The following is a 22,535-nucleotide window of genomic DNA, read 5'->3' on the forward strand; positions in this document are numbered from 1 at the left end:
GGGTGAGCAGGGGTTGTCTTGGCGGGTGACTTCCTTACCCTGGCTGCGAATGGTGGTTTCTGCCTGACCTTGGCGCAAGCCTTGGCCGGTCTGGAATCCCATTTCCAACATGGAACAACAGTCCAATGTGGAAGACAATGAGGGGGACTAAATGGAGCCATAATAAGCAAAGGCTTTTTTACTGGAGCACTGTGTCCTTTCAGCAGCAGCCAGACAAGATATGGTATTTATTAGGCTGGAGTGCTTATCAGAACTCAAGTCTGACCTGAGTGTGGAGCTGAACAAGGTGTCCCCAGGACACTCTACTGCAGAGAAAGTACCATCAACTGTGAGACTATGATCCGAGCCTTGTGTTCTACCTACTGATTGCTTTCCTTGCTCATCTTTTCTGATACAGATATTCTTAGCAAAAAAAAAACCAGAGGTATATTGGTTAAGTTAGATAGCGTTGTTTGGCTCCATGTCAGCAGAGTTGTCTGCACCGGATGTGACATGCACGGTGCCTATATAGGTGCCACCCTAGCATGCTGATGTCAGTGTCTTTTTGCGACATTCTGTGTCAGGAATGCAGAGCTGGAAGAACACTGACAACTGTGATGAATTTCTAAGACCCTTAGAAAGGTGACCCTCACATTATAATGAGTTCGTATAGCGGGAGGATCTATAAGGAATTTGCAGCTATATCCAGTCTCTACCACATAACATGTTACCGGAGGTAACACAGTAACCAAACAATGCCTCCCTGAAGATGGGTATGCTATACAGATTCACACAAAATGTCCTGCAGGGCTGAACAGGAAAAGTGCCCATCACAACAGACCTGACTGTCCAGACAGTAGTGCTGGTAAATGTGCAGAGATGCCCCCGTAGCTGCCTGACAGATGTCCACACAAGGGACTCCACGAACAAACGCAGTGCTCGCAGCCTTAGCTCTGGTAGGATGAGCACACAAGCCCTCGGGGGGTTGCTTCTTGCCCAATCCATAGCATATCTTTATGCACAGCGCTATCCATAGTGAAATGGTCCAATTCTGCACAGCTCCAACATACCCTACAAAGAGTTGATTGTTTACCTGGAACTCTTTAGTTAGAGTATTGTAGAATGACAACGCTCTTTTTGGGTCCAGCCAGTGGAGTCTCTCCTCTTCCTTAGAAGGATGAGGCAGAGCAAAGAATGTAGGCAAGGGAATCTGTTGGCCTACATGAAAGAGTGAAGTAACCTTTGGAAGAAAGGAGGCATGTGTTAGAAGAACTAGCTTGTCTGGGTAAAAGTGGTATGAAGAGAGTCCACAGAGTACCTGTAGTTTGCCGACTCTCCTGGCCAATGTTATGGCCACAAGGAAAGACATCTTGATAGTTAGCAACTAGAAGGACAATTGTGCATCGACTCAAAGGGAACACACATCGGAAATGCCAGAACCTGATGTAAGTCCCATTAGGGCAAGATAAATGGCCTAGGAGGAAACGCATTGTTATCCCTGTGAGGAACCTAGACACAACAGGTGAGTTAAACAAAGAAGGTTGGCAGGCAATGACAAAAATGCAGAAATGGCTGATATGATAAATAGACCTTAACTGTGCCCACAACAGACCTCTGCTGGGCCAAGGAGAGAACAAACAGTAGAACTGGAGAAACTGGTGTAGAAAGAAGGTTGATGTTCCTAGGTGCACACCACTCCACATATTTGTCCCAGAGGCACACATTTACGCATTTGTGGCGGGACACCTGGCTACCAGAATAACATCACTGACTTCAGGGGGAAAGTCAAAGGCTGTCAACTGCAGCCACTCAAAAAGGAGGGTGTGCAGGTTCGGGTGCATAACCCTCCCCTGTTGCTGCAACAGAAAATCCTCCCAAAGAGGAAGCCTAATCAGAGGATCAATGCTCATGCTCAATAGCTTAGGATACCAGACTCTCCGGCCCAATCCGAAACCACAAGAATAACTTTGGTCCGGTCGTTCCTGATCTCCTTGAGAACTCTGGGAAGGGTGGTAATGGCGTTGGTGGCTAGGTGTTTCAATGATTCCGGAAAGTTGACTGTACTGATGGAGGTGTTGACGATGGGAGTGAGGACCTCGCTAATTAATGTCATTATTAATGTCAATGTTATATTATTTATATTATATCAAGTATTTTCAGTCATTCATTGTTGAATAAATCAAAGCACTGGATTTTAGAAAAAACACCAAATGCTAAAAAACATGTTGCTGCAAAGTCATTTATATTATTTATTTAAGAAGTTTTATATAGCGCTGGCCTGACCCTAGGGTATCGGTGTGCTTTACATTGCAGAGATTCACAAAAAAGAAGAGCGACACATTAACAGTGCAGGACAGTCTTAGTCTTCGGAGTCCTATGTTCTTAATAGTAACTGGATTCTCATAGCTAAATATAGCTAGCTTTGAATATTCTACAAATGAGTAAGTTAAATTCAGTTAGGTCAATCAGGGAAAATACATTTCTTTTGTGAATTACTTCACCTTCTTAATCAAAACTGGAGGAATGTAGCTGGATAAACTATCTTGCGAAACAGATGGAAATTTGCAGAGTGTATAAGAAACTGCAGCTGTGCAAAACCTAGAACAGAAAAAAATTAATTGAGCATCCCTCAATGTTCCTTTTAAATCATATATTCCTTATACAGCTCTAGTAGTTATTACCACATGTCCCATGTATTGCAATTCACTGCACAAAAAGAGGGTGCAATAGGGAATAACCATCAGCAGAGGGTGAATTTCGACAGATCGTGTACTTGAGCACTTTCTAAGCAAGTGAGAATAATTATGTGCATGTGTTGCGAGAGAATACGTGGTGCTGCTCCACATTTTATTCAATGGTCTAGCTACATCTACCTTTCAGCATTATATCTTGCTTAAAACATTTTTTGTGCTACCACTGTGTTTACAGGATTAACAATTAATCTGCAATCTTCAATAAACCATCCAACTCACATATGTAGAGTGCAGGAAGAGACGTTACACAAACAGTTGATGCAAATAAATTACTTTCATTTCATAAACATTAAGAATCAATTAATTGGTGCCATGATTCATTGAATGACGTTGGATGGCACTGTACCCCAACGTTGAATCCATTACTTTTACATACCATATCTTTGACCCATTGCCTAAATCTACACAGTTAGTTCAACTGCTGTTACTTTGAATGTACTTAGACTTAAACGGCAAGGAAAAATATCGTTTAAGATGCATATTTTTATTAATATAACTTTTCATATAGTTTAATTACTGCTAAACTTAAAGTTAAAGTTAGGGTGAGGGTTAGTCCAGGAACTTTTTTCCAGAGGTACAGTGTTAGCCTTTTTAAAGAAACTAATTACAATTTAAGTGATACATTTAGCTTTAAAGTAAGGTATAAAGCTGTGGTTAGGATTAATTTAGACTACATGTTCATGAATTTAATATTTTGGTTTCCTTTTCAAATAAACTTATTTTAATGTAATCAACGACAACAATATAATGTAAATACCAACACTAATTTAATTATTGACATTTAAACATAATGTGTACTTTGGTCAAGGGTTGGTGAGTGGGGTGCCTATATTCTTTTTTGATAGAATGCAATTAAATTGAATTAAATACTTTGCACTTTACTTTTATATACTGTATGAATCGGCTTGATTTGTTTTATATTTCTGCGGATGTCAGAAGTCTTGAAGGGAATATTGCAAATATTGAACTGGGTTTCACAGTAAATCGGGGGCTTAGGCTTCTTTACCCATTTCATCTTGAGCTGGGCTCCGTAATTTTTACTTCGGCCGGCCTTCCCTCACTAAGGCGGCTATTTTGGATAGCATGAGTTCTAGTTTTTCATTCACGCGATGTGCAGACTGTCCTATTGATATTTAAGGACGGCAGACGCCAAAGGCATGCCGGTCTGCACCTATCCGTGCCTTCTCTAAGCCCAGGGCCTAGCATGCTCCCCATTTTGCTCCAGACTCTGCATGCATTGAGTTATCTTGTGACCGCAGGGTTGTGGGGATGGGCTTGCTACTCTAGTCAGTGCTTATGACTATTGATGAGTATCCCCTGGAAGACTGGAAGAGGAGGATAAGTTACTTACCTGTTATTCTAGTTCTCTTCAAGGGGTATACTCATCAAAGTCATAAACAACCCTCCCCGTACGAATATCATCTATAACAGCACTCTGTCTCCTTATTATCACTACACAGTGTAACAAGCTATAAACAAGACCTGATCTAACTGTCACCTGTGAGGCATGATGGGTCTTGGAGGTCCTAAAGGCACAGCGCAAGTTTTAATCTGCTGTGTTTCTATATGAAGCCTCCGGGCTAACTGCCTGCTATTACCTTGCCTTTTTCTTTGAAAATAAAGGCTATGTTGAAACAAGTGAAGAATACATGTTTCTATGTCAGAAATGTTGAATAGATACGTATTATTTTAAATAAAAAATACAATGCATGTTTAGGCTATTTGGTGGTTTAGGCTGCATATGTGTGTGTGTGTATAAATACTAGATTTTTGATTTGGTTAAACTTATATATATATATATATATATAACTGCTCCACTTGCTCCAAAATATCCCAGCCGGGATTAAAAGCAAAGTAAGGCACTCACGGGTTCTGTCAATCTCAGCAACAGTATTTATTCAACAGACGCGTTTCGGGAGAGCGCTCCCTTCGTCAGTGTTTCACACAAAACGCGCGTAGCAGCAGCATGTTATAACATTTCATTTCAAAATTAGTGAGGAGTATCCCTTACGGAGAACTACTCAGATTGAGACGCAACTGCACTTTAGACAGTGATTTTGAAAAGTCTGCACGAGAGAGTATCGAGAGATTCTCTGAAAGAGGATATAAACGCAACCTCCTAAACAGTGCACTTGATCGAGTCAGAGGACTCTCAGGATGCTCTCTTTTTGAACCTAAGACCAAAACCAAGTCGAATGTGGCAAATCAATTTCGAATGATAACCCCCTACTCAGCTAACTCCTGGCAATTAAGAGCAATTATGCATAAACACTGGCACATTTTAAAAACTGATCAGATAGTTGGACCAGATTTGCCAGCTGCTCCTTTGATCACTTTTGGTAAGGCCAGAAGCATACGAGATCATCTGATCCACAGCCATCTTAGCTCTACGAAAAAGAGTTCTGGGACCCTGAATGAAACCAAAGGCTTCTTCCCGTGTGGCAAATGTAAGGCCTGCGCCTTCAGTAGGCGTACATTGTCATACGAGGTAAGAGGTGTCAAAGGGGGAAAGAGAATACAGAAGTTTATGTCCTGCCACACGGACCACGCAGTTTACTGTTTGGTATGTCCATGCCAACTTAGATACGTTGGCAGCACAATCAATCCGGTAAAACTACGAATACTCGAGCATATGCGAGCGATCGCGAATAAGGATTTTTCTTATCCGGTCGCGCGTCACTTCGCTATCAAGCACAACAGCAATAGGGATCTACTTAGGTTCTTCTGTGTGGATTATGTAGTGGATAATCCCAGAGGAGGAAATAGGTTACAGATGCTCAGAAGGTTGGAGTCCCGCTACATATTAGATATGGAAACGAAGGCCCCAGGGGGGCTTAACATGGGGGAGGAATTATCAACACACCTGGGCTAGACAATAAAAGATTAGTTTTTGCTGTGAAATGCTCTTGAAATAATGTCAGCAGAGTAAGCTGACATGGTTTTGGTTCACATTGTGGTATGGACAAATTCTGTTGATTTTGGTTTTGATTTTGACCTTTGAATTGTCATTTGGTTGACCGAGTTACATCTGGTAAATGCTTAGGTCCTGTTCTGATAACTGAAGCTTTGGTACCGTTTATAACAGATGATGTGTGTGTATTATGCAGTAATCTGCCTTTGAATTTAAAAGTGTGGAGTTATGGCCATGAGGCATACTGAGATATTGAGCAGCCGTATGGGCTGCGATGCCGATCCACGGCGAGATTCTGACAGGCAGACCTGTTGGTCTGTAGTCGTTATGCACTACATTGGTGCTTGTAACTAAGGGGCAGTATGATTTCTGCCAAAGCCGATTCACGGCGGTAAATTGAGATCCTTTCATTTAGAGGGTCACTGAATACGCATTTTAGCGTTTTAAAATGTTCGCGTTTATGTGAATTACCAGTAAACCTCATGGCCATCAACATTGAATATAATGAATAATAACTACTATTCATGCAATAAGGTTGAAGGTTTAATGAGATCACACACTTATCTTTTGCAAATGAGGGTATTAGACACTACAAGATGGCGCGTATGACTAAGACTTACAGTCTGTCCTTTGTTTATGTCTATGCCCGCTTTGACGGAAATGAAATGTTATAACATGCTGCTGCTACGCGCGTTTTGTGTGAAACACTGACGAAGGGAGCGCTCTCCCGAAACGCGTCTGTTGAATAAATACTGTTGCTGAGATTGACAGACCCCGTGAGTGCCTTACTTTGCTTTTAATCCCGGCTGGGATATTTTGGAGCAAGTGGAGCAGTTATTTTGTATCGCGGTGCACCACCGCGAAAAACGGCACCCGCTGCAGGAGTGACTCGTGAATGGTGCAACAGGAGCGTTCATATATATATATATATATATATATATATATATCCCAGCATGTGACCTTCCTTTCTCCCACAGTCATGAAATGAGGCGCACACTGGCAAAGGGAGTTTTGCAAATTTAATAGTCACACGCTGCAGGGGTAATTCCCCCATGGTGCGGGGGTCCGCGGTGCTTGTGACGAGCCCAGCTCGTCATGAGTCACAGTGGTGCTGTGCTCATGACGAGCTGGGCTCCTCACAACCCCGCCCACTGATTAATTCGCCCGCACAGGCGGGGAATCAATCGTGCGACGCGCAGCGGTTATGACGAGCCCAGCTCGTCATGAGCACAGCTCCATTGTGACTCATGACAAGCTGGGCTCGTCATGAGCACCGAAGGAGTTAATGGACAGACGCGTTTCGGCTACACGCCTTCCTCAATATCACATTACATTCCCAAACAATTCCATTTTTAAAACATGAATTAAATCATAACAAACGAGAGAGGACTTGCAGTTCATCAGTCATTAACATCAAAAAGGGCAACTCTGGTTAATCTTTGTGTTCCTTTGGCGGCCATGATGGAATGCCTAAATTCATTCATTCTCATGGACATAAACATAGTGCAAATAGAAAATACACATAATTAATTCATCATTATACTGTGCAAAATGTCTTATTGGGCGAGCGTTATTATTTAACCATACAATGCCTTACCACGCGTGTCAATTAATTAACATGTCATTAATCGGTTTCACTCAGGTTAAATATATGACAGAACACCGATCCTGCCCTGTATGGGCTTCCTGCCAAATCATAGCAGAACACCGATCCTGCCCTGAATGGGCTTCCTCCCAAATCATAGCCTTGATGCTCATCCCAATCTCAATAAAAAAAAATACATATATATGTATGTATATATGTATATATATATGTATGTATGTATTTTTGTATATGCTATGACTATTGATGAGCATCCCCTGGAAGAGAACCTACATTTGATTGTTTATTTGTAACTGAAACATGGCCAAAAGACAAATCTGACCCTGATTTATTATTGCCATTACCTCAGGGCTGTGTAATACGCTCAGTTAACCAGACACTAGAAATGGTGGACGTGTAGATATAATTCAGGAGGAAACACAAATGCTCCACGTGGACCATTTTACCTTTGCACGAGGCTGAATACCTCAGCATTTATAAGTTAATTATACCTATATAATAAAATGTGTTAATTTACTGACCCCCAATCTCAGTAAAAAAAATTGCGAACTCACTTCAAAAGACAATAAAGCAGCATATCTTGAGACAAATTTTCTGGTTGTACTCTGGGATTTAAATATTCATTATGACAATGTATTGAATACCAATAGTTGGCAGCTTGTCAATATATGTTCGATATTTGATCTACAGCAACATGTTCAATACCCAACCCATCTAGCTGGACACAACCTACACCATCTCTATGATGCCACTATATGGCCAGATCATAAGGTTATTTTGTTTCCACCTTCTTATGGTAGAAGACAGGCCATCAACTGCATCAGCCAAAAAAGCACCTTATATTCTTGGTCAATACCGAATGGTGAAAAACTACAAAATCTCAGTCCAATGTCCAGTCAACTAACAGCATGGAGAATGTTGCTAATCAGTTTAACCGCATGCGCGCTAGCGGTTTTCCCGCTGTGCGCGGCGGTTTTTAAAACCCCACGTTACATGACGAGCTGAGCTCGTCATGAGCGTACGAGAGGCGTAACTCATGACGAGCTCAGCTCGTCATCAGCGTCGAAGGGGTTAACACTTGGATCTCAAAAACTTTAGATGAGGTGGTAACTCACAAAATTGGATTATCCCATTGTAAAACCTTGTTGGCCCCCTAGTATTTGCAAGAACTAACACTAGCAAAAAGGAAATTTAAACAGCTAGAGAGAACATGAAGAAGCTTGTATGCCGCATCATATAAGAAGGCATACAAACAGGAACTCAGAGCCTATAAAACACTAATAAGATCCACTAGATGTGGTTACAGAAAAACATTCTTTCAGGAAAAAATCATTTTAAGGAACTCTTTGTTTCAAAATAAGGACATACTTGCTTAAAGTTCCACCTTAGAAAAAGCTTTTCACTGAGCTGGTTGAGTTCTTCCAGAATAAGATCTCGACCTCATCATCATCTTTTACATCAGTGACTATAACAGATGAAAAGGTTGATTTTGTGGATCATGCTGTCACATCCTGGTCTAAACATTACGCCTATAACTGAGGAGATGGTAGCATCTAAAATTTCTCTTATAAATTCGAGTTCACTTCTAGATCCTTAACAAATTAAGATTTTTAAAGCACTGTCTTCTACTTTCATTCCAATAATGACTACAAAATGCAATAAGTCTTAGGTAACTGCTATTTTACCTGCCTTTTGTAACACACCACATGTCTCTATCCCTCTAAAGAAATGAAACTTCAGACCCAAACCACCTTATAAATTCCCGTTCAATCTCTCTGCTTCGTATTCATACCAAAATCTTAGAGAGTTGAGTCAAAACATAGTGATCCTCACACACTGAGGAAAATATCATCCTAAATAAATATCAATTGGGGTTCAGATCCTCTCTTAGTACTGAAATGGTGCTAACAGGGGCTGTCAATGATATTCACATGATTTTGGATGTGGGGGAACTCAGCAGCTCTCAACATTCTTGGTTTGTCAGCAACATTTGACACCGTCACACACCCGGTCTTTTTAGAAAGTTTAAATATGACTGGTCAGCATAATAACAGTCTATGCTGGTTTGAATCCTTCTTAAAAAACAAAACGCAAGCCAATCAAATGGCTTCATTTCATTCAAACTTCACAGATATACCCTTGTGGGATTCCCCAAGAATCAGCCTTGAGTCCGGCTCTATTTAATATATATGTCGCTCCTTTAGTGATCTGATTGCCTCGCGTGGGTTGACCAATGGAGAGGAGCAGCCCGAGGTGACGGTGAGTACTTGAGTGGAAGGCAATGGGATGGGGGAATGCCATGGTTGTGCCTCCACTAGACATCGGAAATGTCTAGTGAGACAATCACCTGACCCACTCAGGGAAACATGCAACAGGCAAGCAGATCTTACCACAGCACAACCTAGACCCTGGGGCGCAGGCTGATGAGGAACCTTAGGAAGCCTGTAAGTGGTGGTGAGAAAAAGTGACTGCAGGGGCTGGCTGTCCAGGCACAGATGGCGTGAGCCAGGAGAAAGGCAGAGGTAGAGCACAGTGAGGCTTCCGTGGGGGCTTAAGTGAGACACGGCATAGAGTGCTTGGGAGCAGCACTACTAAAGGAGAAAAATGAAGGAGAAAACAAAGGGGAAAGAAGGAAGGGTAAAAGGAAAAGGTACTATAGCCTCTCCATACTGTCCAACTATGAATGAGGAGAGAAAAGTCCCAAAGCAGCAGAGAGGGTACACCACAAGCATCATTTGCAGGCCCACAAAGGTGGTCTGGTGAATAAATTGGGCCCAACCACTGGAGAACATTAATTTGGGGAAACTGAGCAAGAGCAGAGAGGTCAATGATGGCTGTGGTGGCTGCAGGTCAGGTAGAAAGAACAGTTCCCCTGACGACAAACCACTTTACTGGGGGACAAGGCTTGATCCCCAAGACTCCTCAAGGGGTGGCAATGCATGAGGGACCACTTCCTCCCAAAACCTCAGATAGCAGAAACATATCAGACGTTTCCGCACAAGACAGCATTATGAAGAGAATAAGAGTTACTCAAACATGGCAGCTTCAACTACAGCAGAGAAACAGACAGATGGTGTGTTAACAAGTAAGGAACACCTGAGGGAGCTCCTACAAGATTCGAGAAGTAAATGGAAGGAGGACTTACTTTAGGAGCTGCAGAATGTCTGACAAACTCTAACAGAAGCCCTGACATCACAGAGAGCGGATGTCGATCAAGTTGGCCACAGAGGAATTATGAACAAAAACACCTGATATTGAGACGAGGGACACTGCAGTAGATAGGTTGCGGGCACTAAATGACAAATGCAAAGACTTGAAAAACCACACAAAGCACAATATATACAAGCATGCAAATTTAAAGAAGCTGCAGAAGAAACTGACACCCAGAGCTCGATTGAACTACTCTTTTCTCAGATAATACAGCTTAAAGCAAGGGAAGAAGCCGGTATCAAGAGAGTTGACAGAGTAGGCCCCAAAACAGTGAGCCCAGGGAACGGGTTACAAAACATCCTTACCAAGATGACCCCATTACTACAGAATGCTGATTACTAAAGTGCGATGCCAGGCACCTATCCTGTTCATGTGCTACGGTCTTCCTGCTCAAGGACCTTTCACAAACTACTTTCTCAACAGACAGGGCCAGCAGATGCCAGAACAGTGAACTCTGACAGAAAATCATATTCTGCTGGACACTTCATGTGGATTCAGGCGGGGTAAATAAACGACCATGTGATTGAAGTGAACAAGGGACTGAAGGTCTTAGGGATTGAACCGCTGAATGGCACTGCGGCCACCCATAACCAGGCTTTCAACAAGGCCTGCAAGCAGAGTACATCTAGATGAAAAAGGCAGCATTCGCAATGGCAAAAGAAGGCAGCTCGAGCAGAGACAAATGTTGTGGGATAAAAAGAAACGATCACAGAAAATGCTGTCCTAGCAATGCTACAAATTATATGTCCCAAATCTGATCAGCCACCAACAAAATTTGGAATGTCCAAAGCGAAGGCCAGTCAGACAATGCTTAAGCCAAATCACCTGTACTAATTCTGGGAGTGTGGGACTCTACTGCATTAAAGAGACTACATTTCCAGGAATATCCGGGAATTTTCCACAAGCCCATTCGGTTGCACTGTTTTTAAGAGTCTTCCTGTTAGACATATAAGGTTCTGTTGGAGTGTACAATTTGATGGGTGGGGGATCATGAGTTTTCAAAGGGGTATACTGTGCGTTTCTCATGGACACCAGGGTCCAACAATGGCTAAACATAGTTTACAAAAACAGAACTAGGGAAAAAGACATAAGGTATAAGAAAACAATCTCACCTTAGAATGAAGGACAAGGATTTGCCTGTCCTACACTCGAGTAGATGGTTCCAGAATTTGCCTAGTGAATCTTTATCCTCAGCAGCCTTGCTTTGGCCATAGTCCCCAAGATCCAATGGTGGGAGAAGCGACTTTGATTCATTCAGGTGAACTGCAAAAACAGCTAGTCCTAGTGTGTGAGCATCATTCAGTAAAATCCCCTAAAAAATACATAGCAGAAATAATCAACAATACAGTGATGATTCTCGCACGTGGGCACAATAGCATTTGTCAGCCCAAAGGAGACCCATTAAAACACACAGCCACGACCCATTTTTAGATTTAGCTTTAAATTCCCTTTTAATGTGTAATTGTGTGTCAGAGAAATCAACTTACAAGTGGCTTAACATAACTCAGCTTTCTTTTGGTTTTCAATGGGCCCTTGCTTAGTGTTTTTAGGACTGGGGGGATTGGCTCCTCCATCACATTTACATTATTTCCCCTCAAATTCTACGGTCAGTATGCTATTCTACATGAACACATACATCACACTGTTGAGGTTGTTTCCTCAGAAGGTCATGCAATTTAAAAAAAAAATACTTTTCTGCAATAGGTTGAATTACTAAAGAACAAGTTACTTACCTTTTGTAACGATATACCTATAAGAGACAGATTAGTTATAGATTCCTTACCTTTAGAATTATCCCCAGGCGTCAGACTGGATCCGGAGGACTTTTTTCGTCAGCAGTACCCCTGCGCGTCGAAAAGTGGCATCGTCGGTTCCGCGTTCGTCGTTAGCTTCGTGGTCACCGGGATAACATTGTGGTAGCTATTTAGACGCCGCCCTCGCGCGCCGACGTCAGTTCTTTTACACAACATTCCATGCCAAAAGCGCAAAGCCATGCAAGACACTAACCACTGGTGCACAAAACTAGGGCCCTGAAAAGGGATTCCCTGACCCTAGAAGTCAGTTTGCAGAACTGGGAGGATGGGTGGGGCGGTAAGGAATCTATAACTAATCTATGTCTCTTACAGATCTATCGTTACCGAAGGTAAGTAACTTGTTAATCTGAAAGAGAGAATTAGTTATAGATTCCTTACCTTTAGTATAGATACCCCAGAAATACCAACCCTGGAGGTGGGTCTGCGAACCAAGTTCACACCAGAAAGTCCTGGAGAACAGAACAGCCAAAGAATCCATCCCTCCGGACGCGGCTGCCCAGGCAGTAGTGTTTTGTGAAGGTGTGCAGAGATGACCACGTAGCTGCCTAACAAATGTCATTGAGGGGGACTACCCAACCCAAAGCAGTGGTAGCTGGCGTCGCCCTGGTGGAATGGGCGTGCAATCCCACTGGAGGCTCCTTCTTTGCCAAAGAGTAGCAAGCTTTAATGCACAAAACGACCCACCAAGAGATGGTCCGTTTGTGCGAAGCCGAACATTTTTTGGCCCCCAAGTAGCCAACAAAGAGCTGGTCATCCACCCAGAATTGATTGGTGCGATCCAAATAAAATGAAAGCACATGTTTTGGGTCCAGACGGTGGAGCTTCTCTTCCTCCTTAGAAGGATGCGGAGGCAAAAAGAAGGTTGGCAAAGTGATGGTTTGACCAATGTAGAAAGAAGTAACCACTTTGGGAAGAAAAGAGAGTTGAGTTCGAAGGAAAACCTTGTCCGGATGAACCGCCAGAAAAGGAGATTTTGAAGAAAGATCTTGGAGCTCGATCACCCTACGAGCAGAGGTGATGGCAACCAGAAATGCAGTCTTGAAAGTGAGAATGTAGCGGGTCAAAGGGAGGGCACATAAGAAAAGTAAGAACCAAGTTCAAGTCCCACTGAGGCATTACGCAGGGAACAGGAGCAAAATGATGAGTAATGCCCTTAAGAAAGCGATTTACAACAAGGGACTTGAAAAGAGAAGGCTGATCAGGAAGCCTAAAAAAGACTGAAATGGCTGGGAGATAGCCCTTAAGAGTGCCCAGAGCGGAACCCTGCCAAAGAAAGGAGGAACAACAGAACCTCAGAAAGAGGGCCAGAAACGGGATCCACAGCCTTTGCTGCGCACCATGCCACAAATTTGTTCCATCTACAGGTGTAGACCGTCTTAGTGGAGGGACGCATGGCTGCCAAGATCACATCACAGACTTCGGGAGGAAGGTCAAAAACTGTCAACTGTCGCTGCTCAATATCCATGCAAGGAGGTGAAGGCTGGACAGGTTCGGGTGGAGGACTGTAACCTGCTGCTGCGATAGAAGATCCTTCCGAAGAGGCAGTCTGATCGAAGGATCGATGGCCATGTGTAACGGCTCAGAATACCAGACTCTTCGTGCCCAATCCGGAGCCACAAGAATGACTTGGGCCCGGTGGTGCTTGATCTTCTTCAGCACTCTGGGCAGAAGTGGTATAGGGGAGGGCGGATAGAAGACCGCAACTCCACTTGCGATGAAAAGCGTTGCCTAGCGAGTGCCGCCTTGGAAATTCCAATGCGCAGAAGTGTTGACATTGCACGTTCTCTTCGGTGGCGAATAGATCTAACCAAGGCTCTCCCCACTGCCGAAAGAGACCTTTCACCACCTCCGAGTGAAGACGTCATTTGTGATCCATCATGCATCTGCAGTTGAGTTTGTCCGCCCTGGCGATCAGTGAACCTGCCAGGTGTTGAACCACCAGGATTATGCCCTGATGTTCCACCCATGTCCAGAGACGGAGAGCCTCGTGACACAGGGCCCACAACCCCACCCTGCCCTGTTTGTTGCAGTACCACATGGCGGTGGTGTTCTCTGTGAACACCTGCGCTACTCTTCCCCGGATAGAGGGGAGGAATGCTTTTAGCACAAGACGGATCGCCCGCAGAGGTTTGATGTGGAGCCCGGACTCCGCCGGAGACCAGAGTCTTCTGATCTCCGCCTCTCCCATGTGGCTGCCCCACCCCAGAAGTGATGCATCCATCACCACTGTGAACTCCGGTTGGGGAAGGGAGAGGGATCTGCCATTGACTCAATCCTGGTCCGTTAGCCACCACTGTAATTGTCGTGCAGTGCCCTCCGAGATCTGAACGCAATAGGACAGATTCCCCTGATGCTGTGCCCACTAGAACTTCAGGTCCCACTCCAGAGCCTGCATATGTCACCTGGCATGTTCTACCAGCAGGATGCAGGAGGCCATGAGGCCCAGCAGCCTCAGGGTCATTCTGACCGAAATCCGGGATAGAGGCTGAAAGTTCGGAACCAGAGCCGAATATCCCAGACTCGCTGCTCGGGAGGATAAGCCCAAAACGTCGTTGTATTCAGGATCGCTCCGATAAAAAGGAGCTTCTGAGAGGGAGTAAGGTGTCACTTCGGCATGTTGATAGTGAACCCCAGCGAATGCAGGAGGTCCGCCGTAGTCTGGACGTGGGAGACGACTGTCTGGGGTGAGCCCATCTTCAACAGCCAGTCGTCGAGACAGGGGGAAGACTGGAACCCCTGATCTACGCAGATGAGCTGCGACCAGAGCCATCACTTTTGTGAAAACACCCGAGGGGCGCTGGTAACACCAAAGGGGAGCACGGTAAACTGAAAGTGCTCGTGGCCCACCGTGAACCGCAGGTAAAGCCGGGGGGGGGGGGGAGGAGGGCAGCAGGTCGGGGATGTAAAGTAAGCGTCCTGCAAGTCCAACACTACCATCCAGTCTCCAGGGTCGAGGGCAGACAGGACCTGACCCAGTGTCAACATTTTGAACTTCTCCGTTCGGAGGAAGCAGTTGACGTTCCTGAGATGCAAGATAGGACTCAGGCCTTTGTCCTTCTTGGGCACCAGCAAGGAGTGGGAATAACAACCAGGACCTACTTCTGGAGCAGGAACTCACTCGAGAGCCCCCTTGGCCAAGAGAGCCGTAACTTCCTGTTGGAGAAGGGCCAAATGATCCTCCAACATGTGATGGTATTGAGGTGGCATGGATGAGGGGCAGTCTCGAAGGGGAGGGAGTAGCACCTTCGGACTATCTGCAAAACCCACCTGTCCAACATGATGGTGCGCCAGTGGAGGAGGTTATGGTGAATCCTGATGCCCACTGGCGATTGGTGGCCCTGAAAGGTCAGACTAGGAGGGTTTGGAGGCTGCTGCAGAAGGGGCGCTGGTGGACTGGCCAGCTCGCTGGCGCCCAAACCCACGACGGAGGATCGTCGTGGGTTGAGCAGCTTGCTCTGGCCTGTGGTTCTGGGTGGAATGTGGCAGGGCACCCCTTCCGTAGCCACGAAAGGGGCGAAAAGCAGACTGCGCAGGGCGGGTGGTGGAGAGGCCCAAGGAGTTGGCCTTAGCCCAAGAGTCCTTGAAGCACTGTAGCGCGTTGTTTGCTTTGTCGCTGAACAGGCAATGGCCATCAAAGGGCATGTCCATCAGGGTAGTCTGGACATTCCCGTAAAAAACAGTCTACCTCAGCTAGGTGTAGCATTAAAGGGCTACCGATGTTGAAATTGTCTTGCCTAGCGAGTCGGAGGTATCCAGTACACATAGTATGGTTAACTTGGCTGCGTCTCTCCCCTCAGCGGCTGTACGGAAGAGCAAGGACCGGGCCTCCTCCCGGCACTAGGGCAGCACCTGCACTACCGTATACCACACAGAGTGGGTGTAACGGCCCAACAGACATGCAGTGTTTACCAACCACAGCCCCAAGCTGGAGGAAGAAAAGATCTTTCCAAGCTGATCTAGCTTTTTACGTTCCCTATGAGGTGGCGCGATAGGGAACGCGCCTTTGGGCGTCGAGGCTTTGACCACCAAGCTCTCAGGGGAGGGGTGTTGGGGGAGGAAAGTGGGGTCACTTGGAGCTGGGCGGTGGCGTCGGGCAATCATCTTATCCACAGGAGCCGATGTGTTGGGCCTGGACCAGGTGCCCAAAAGAATGTCAGTTAGGGCTTCATTGAACGGCAGCAGGGGCTCTGAAGAGTTTGCTGTCAGTTGAAGCACCTCTGTCAGGAGGTTAGTCCTGACTGCCACCATAGGTAGCTCGAGGTTGAGAGCCTCGGCCGCCCTACACAACACCAATGCGTAAGAAGCTCCCTCCACCGTATCCACGGTAGGAGGAGACAACATGCCAAGGTCTGGGGAGGTATCCAGAGCACTGGTTTCCCCAAACTCCTCTCTCCAGTCCGGTTCATCCAACTGGTCAGTCAAAGGGTCTCCAGTTATATCAAGTTAATTGATGAACTTAAAAACTTCTCTTTTTTTTTTTTTTAAAGTGAAGTGGTCTGTTAACTACAATAACAAAATAGGTTGGGTGAATGAGTTTTGTAAAGCAGCATAGAAAGAACTAATGGGAGCTATTAAAATGGGACACCAAGCACCGTGGCACAAAAAAGCTATCATTACAACAAAGTCCAAAGTCTAGCAAGAAGAAAACGGGAAGAAGGACATTGGAGAGATTTAACTTCAGCGGCCAAAACCAAGAATAGCAAGTTGTTCTGCCATATCGTGGCTCAGGGTAACTAGAGACAGGTCATAAATGAAGATTTTCACATTCAACTAATGACATGGATAAACCATTTTAGTACACTTTATGCCGGCGTGACCTAAATGGTACTGAAAATTGATAACTTACTATGTGTTGACTTAAATATTGAATCCAGGGACACTGACACTATTGACTTTCAGCCTTGAGGAAGTCAGGCTAGCCCTCTATGCGCTACAGAGATGGAAAGCCCCTGGTTTCGATAAAATCCCTGGGGCCCTCTTCCTCTCAGAAGTGGATGTATGGAGTCTCATTCTTAGTTTTAATTCTATCTACAGTGGTACACAGGTCTGCGACTCTTGGCTAGGGGCAGAGGTGGTCCCAGTGTATAAAAGGGGAGACAAATAATAACCCTGCTAATTACAGGCCAATAAGCCTGATAGATATCTCGCAAAAATTGTTCAGCAGGAACCTATTGGGGAGGTTACATGACTGGATTAGGAAACATTTGATTCTCTTGTCCCTTCAGGCAGGTTTTAGAGAGAATACTGGGACAATTGTCCAGCTATTTAGATATATGGAAGTACGTGGTGATTAGAAAAGAACACGTGTACGTCGTATTCGTGGACTTATGTGCTACCTTTCACCTAATCCCCAGGAGGAAAATGTGGGGAGTTCTAACACATCTAGGTGTTCTAGGCTACCTCCTTCAAACGATTATCAGGTTCCACTAGGGAACTTATGCTCAGAAAAAATAGGACAAATAGCAAACTTACTGAATGCCTTAAGGTGGGTAGAGGGGTGAGACAAGGGTGCGTCTTGGCCCAACTCTGTTCACCCTATACATTAATAGGCTACTAGAGTCCCTAAATGATTGTAATGGGGACCCTCCTGAGATAACTGATAGCCCAGTTAATGTTTGCTGATGACACTCTACTAGTTTTTAGGACACCCATGGGGCTACATATTTACTGAAAAGGTTTTCAGCTGCATGTGATGCTTGCGGTCTTGAAGTCAAAGTTAAAAAGACAAAATGTATGGCATTTAATCTCCATAAATGTTTTAAGGGAAAAGTGAAGCTGGGAAACTCTATACTATGAATTTGTTTATTTAGTGGTCAGATTTACTCATACAATGGCATGGTCCTCACATATTTCCAATTCCCAGCTTACTGTTCAGCATGTTAGCTCTGCCCTGTTTAAGAAGCTGAAATGCAGTTACCAGTTACCCCTGCTATTCATATCTATCTGGCAAAGGGAGTAAGTGCCACTTTATACAGGGCTGAGATCTGGGGTTACCAGAAGAGAGCCAATAGAGAAAACAGACAATATCTTTAAGAGATCAATTCTGGGCTTACCACGCAGTGAGCCCTTAACCCCTATGTGGCTGGACCTCGGTCTCTGTAACCTAGCACACGTGGCAGTGTTCAGAACCTCTAGCCTACCGGACACGTGTCTGGAATAACAATACACCACTCCCCACGACAGAATCATTTCTAGAACTAATAGCATTGGACACTAAAGGGAATATCATCTAGTTACAACATGTTAAAAACTGGCTATTTAACACTGGCACGAGTGAGCTAAAGACCAATCCTCACTGCATTAAGAAAAATACTTTGATGTCTTTTAAACAGAGATATTGGCAATATATAGGTGCCCAATCGATGAACCCGAACACTATGGGGGATTTAACTGGCAGGTTTGGGAATTTCAAAGATATCCCACATTGTGAGGAGTTCCTGAATGAGATTGAACCCCCGCAAGCGAAATCCTTATACCTACAAATTATATGCAGCATTTTACCACTTAACGTCTTTCGCTGTAGATGGAATGGCCAAAACATCTCGGCCCTATGTCCATTCTGTCCAGATAGCCCTAAAACTGAGGAGCATTTTCTATTCCTTTATCCCAGTTATGCTGTGAATAGGAGATCTTGGTTAGTTCCAATTTGTCGCATTCTGTCTGTAAGACAAAGAAGACCCACCATTAGGATTTTCAGAAGTGGTACAACTGCATGGCTGATTTTTGCTCTATCAAAATATTTTCTACACTCATGGCGTCTTAGATGCAAGAGCATGCCCTGGTGTGATAAGTAACCAAACGTGACCTGGGATTGGATCTCTTTAAATCTACCAACAGGACGGGGCCTGAGAAAACTTTACCGGAAAGGAATTGGCGCGCGAATGCAGGAGACGCCAACTAGGGGTCCTCTACTCCGACCCTGATAGGTAAGACTCACACTCCCCCATTTCGTCTGGGACATGCGAATAAAATGATTTTCGGCATGTTAACAATCTGAAAAACATAGCGGACCGTTTTGATAAAAGCATGCACTTTGGTTGGGGGTCCCTTGCGGTATGGAATACCGCGCTGTGGGTACTTCACATAATCGTGCCGTGCTCTGGCGCCATGGAGGAAGTGGGGTTCATGTACGTCCCGCTGAACCATTGAGGTCGACAGGGTCGGAATTGGCGGTTATTACTTTTGGCTTAAATATTTTTGGCTTAATCACTAAAGCTCGAAAGAATGGGGAATTTTAGAAAGTAAATGCAACATTAGACGTTTCCCTTGTGAGTAACCGGTCAATCATAATATATGACCATCTATACCCATATCGTGTTTTTCCTAGGTGACTGCCTTTAAATAACTTGATATTAAAAGTCGACTGAGGATTCTGAAGTCAGACTATCATAACGGTGCAGGACGTGCACGCTATGATTTTCAAGGTATGTGACCTATAATAACAATACCCAAAAGCGAATGTTATTATTTCGCTCTTGGGAAGTAATGCATGACAGTTTTGAGACTAATCAGAGATCGTATTAGAATCAGGTTATATTGTGCAATATCTATACATTTTCTGTAGGCTAGTGCCAGATGAGGAATAAGAAGAATTAATTACATCGGAAATCATGATGGAGAAATAGAAAAACACATCAGCTTAAAATATAAGGTATGGAATGGAATTTATTTTCGGTACATACCTGAAATTGCGATGGGGATGCAAAACCGTTTTCTTATTTAAAATGTGCTATTGAAGGAGGAGGTGAGATCCGAAGGATGCATTTCATGGACTATGTCTTACAACATTCTTACATGATTTCTAGGTATATACTACATCGCTACCAATTACTTTGAAAGAACTGGCGCAAAATAGCCTATTTGAAAGGAAGAAGGACATATACGGAGGAAACGGACTAAGCGTATAGTTGTTTTTGGACACACTCCGTTTATTATTGATCGATATTGGGAGAATATAATAACATCCCATCTCAACATTTATTGCGGTAGGAAGACTATATGCCTTGTTACATGACTTTTCTGTGTGTCCTGTTGTGTGGCATTAAGATCTGAACTCGTAGGGATTTGCTGCTGACTTTTTCATATGGCCATGGCTGGCTTCAATGGTGGTTGGGATCAAGGGTTACTCACTAAGAGAGTTTGTACCCGGGATACTGCCCCGCTGATAGGGTGGGGAGAAATATGAGAAGGGTACAATGTGACCGCATATCTAAAAAAAAACCTGATGGAGAAACTATATGGTTGTAATAATAACAATATAACATTTTCAGTTTGATAACCAATGAGTTTTGGCTGACAATGTAATTGAATGGTGCAAAGTATTGATTACAGTTATTTGTGAATGATCATAACAATGATGACGCTGTTGCCAATATTTGAAAATGAAATGGAGGAATCCGTGTGGATTTACTTTTTAATACATGACCTAGTGAAGGAATCTTTTGTCTTCAGTCTTAGTTTCACTGTGTAATATTGGTGATTATACAGTGAGGACTTTTATCCAAGTTGAGTTTGCAGCACATACAAATGATCCAAGAAATTGTTGAATCAGTATATGCTAAGAATGCTGCAATTTTAAGTGTAAATGAGGTTTTTAATGTCTTTCTAGATATTTAATGTTGTCTGTTTATTATTTCACGTGTGGGTTATCTAGAAGTATTCACAAGGGTTTTTGTATGTTTTATTTTTTTGTCTCACAGCCCTGAAGAAGTTCCGCTTGACGGAACGAAACGCGTTGGCTGGTACCTTAAAGGATTATTAAAGGAACATTGAACTTTTTTGGCATTTACGGATTCAGCGTCTCTTATTTTGAAAAATAATTCTCGCATATAGAACTTTGTCAACCACACATACGGTGGAGATTGAGAAAAAAAACTTCTTTGGCGGTGCATTTCAAAGCTTGGTTCATGTGTGATAAGTAATAATTTACCTTTCAGAATTTATGTTTTACCCCGTAGGAGTCGGTTGGACCCTGAAATGAGTTATAAGAATGCAGCTCTTCTCCTTTACTGGTTAAATGTTACATTCTCTGGTGACTCCTAGATAGATTTTGTATTGCCATTGGTTTTATTATGTACATAATGTGTAGTAACTAATTTCGACCCTTTCACGGATTGTTTTTATTATGGAAGATATTGTTGTGAATAGGATTCTCCGTCTTTAAAAATTTACTGATTATTATACATTTAATATGGCAATATTATGTATGATGATAATAATAAATGATGTACTTTTATCGTTTTATTATTAACCGAATAAATATCAATAATACTACTGCTATTCATAGTCAGTTATACTTTAATGCGCAACTATAACTTTTACCTCCTCTTTGCACTGCTTACGATATTACATCATTCATGACATGTTCAGTGACATTATTGATGACACAACTGATGGCATCAGTCAAGGAGTTTGACAGTTTGGTATCTGCTTCTTACACTAAAAAATATTTATTGAGCTATAGCAAGAGGAAAATTTCTACAGCTTCTGTATTGCTTATGATTGAAAGCTTTTGCACAGTGCTTGACCTTCTAAAAGGGCTTACATGTTTAGAGGGCGTGGGTTCTCCGAGACGAGTTGTCAAGAGAACAAAGGCTGTGCACAGTAGAGCCTCTTCCACCTAACAGAGTTTGAGTGTGTGTAAGTAGTGGGGTCTCTATGAAGAGCTGTGCAGAGGACGAAGGCTAGGGGTAGTAGGGGCTTGGCCACCTAATAGTACTTGGATGCCTGGAGGGAGTGGGCTCCCAGTATAGACCTCGGGCCAGGGAGAAGGCTGGACATCGCAGGAGTTTGAACTTCTAATGCAGTTTGGGTGTCTGGAGGGAGTGGGCTGTGCATGAAGATTTTTGGTCTGGGTGAAGGGTGTGAATAGTAGGGGCTGGGCACCTAAAGAGGCTTGTGTTCCAGAGGAAATGGGACTACAATCTAATTATTTTATACAAGCACATATGATTATCCAATTTAGTATTTATTTACATATTTCAAATGCTGTACTGATAGGTAGAATATTTGACAATAGTATGGTGGATGATGTCATCTATTATATAATTTGAGATAATCAGTGATATCATCAATACCAAAGTAAAACTTGGTGTGATTCTGTTCAGCAGTTTTGGCTGCAGTGTTGCCTAAAATCCCCTGGAGAAAAAGCATTTTGGGAACCCCACTTTTTCGTAGGCCTTACTTTACAGATCACCCTGAAACTTTCAGGCACGATCTAAGGTGGGTGAACTTTTGGGTTTTTTCGAAAGTTTTGTGACGATTTG

The 22,535-nt window shown here is 43.7% G+C and overlaps 1 protein-coding gene across 1 annotated transcript in view; it reads right to left on the minus strand.

The window, feature by feature from the left end:
- The window catches only part of FANCA (FA complementation group A), a 674,778-nt gene that overhangs the window by 344,191 nt on the left and 308,052 nt on the right, over positions 1-22,535 (minus strand). The window contains exons 26-27 of the mRNA XM_078671408.1: positions 11,569-11,768; positions 2,481-2,577 (exon numbers count right to left, since the gene is read on the minus strand). Of these exons, the coding sequence (XP_078527534.1) occupies positions 2,481-2,577; positions 11,569-11,768 (297 nt within the window). The remainder of the gene's footprint in view (positions 1-2,480; positions 2,578-11,568; positions 11,769-22,535) is intronic.

The sequence above is a fragment of the Lissotriton helveticus genome, chromosome 12, assembly GCF_964261635.1.
Source record: "Lissotriton helveticus chromosome 12, aLisHel1.1, whole genome shotgun sequence".
Classification (NCBI taxonomy): domain Eukaryota; kingdom Metazoa; phylum Chordata; class Amphibia; order Caudata; family Salamandridae; genus Lissotriton; species Lissotriton helveticus.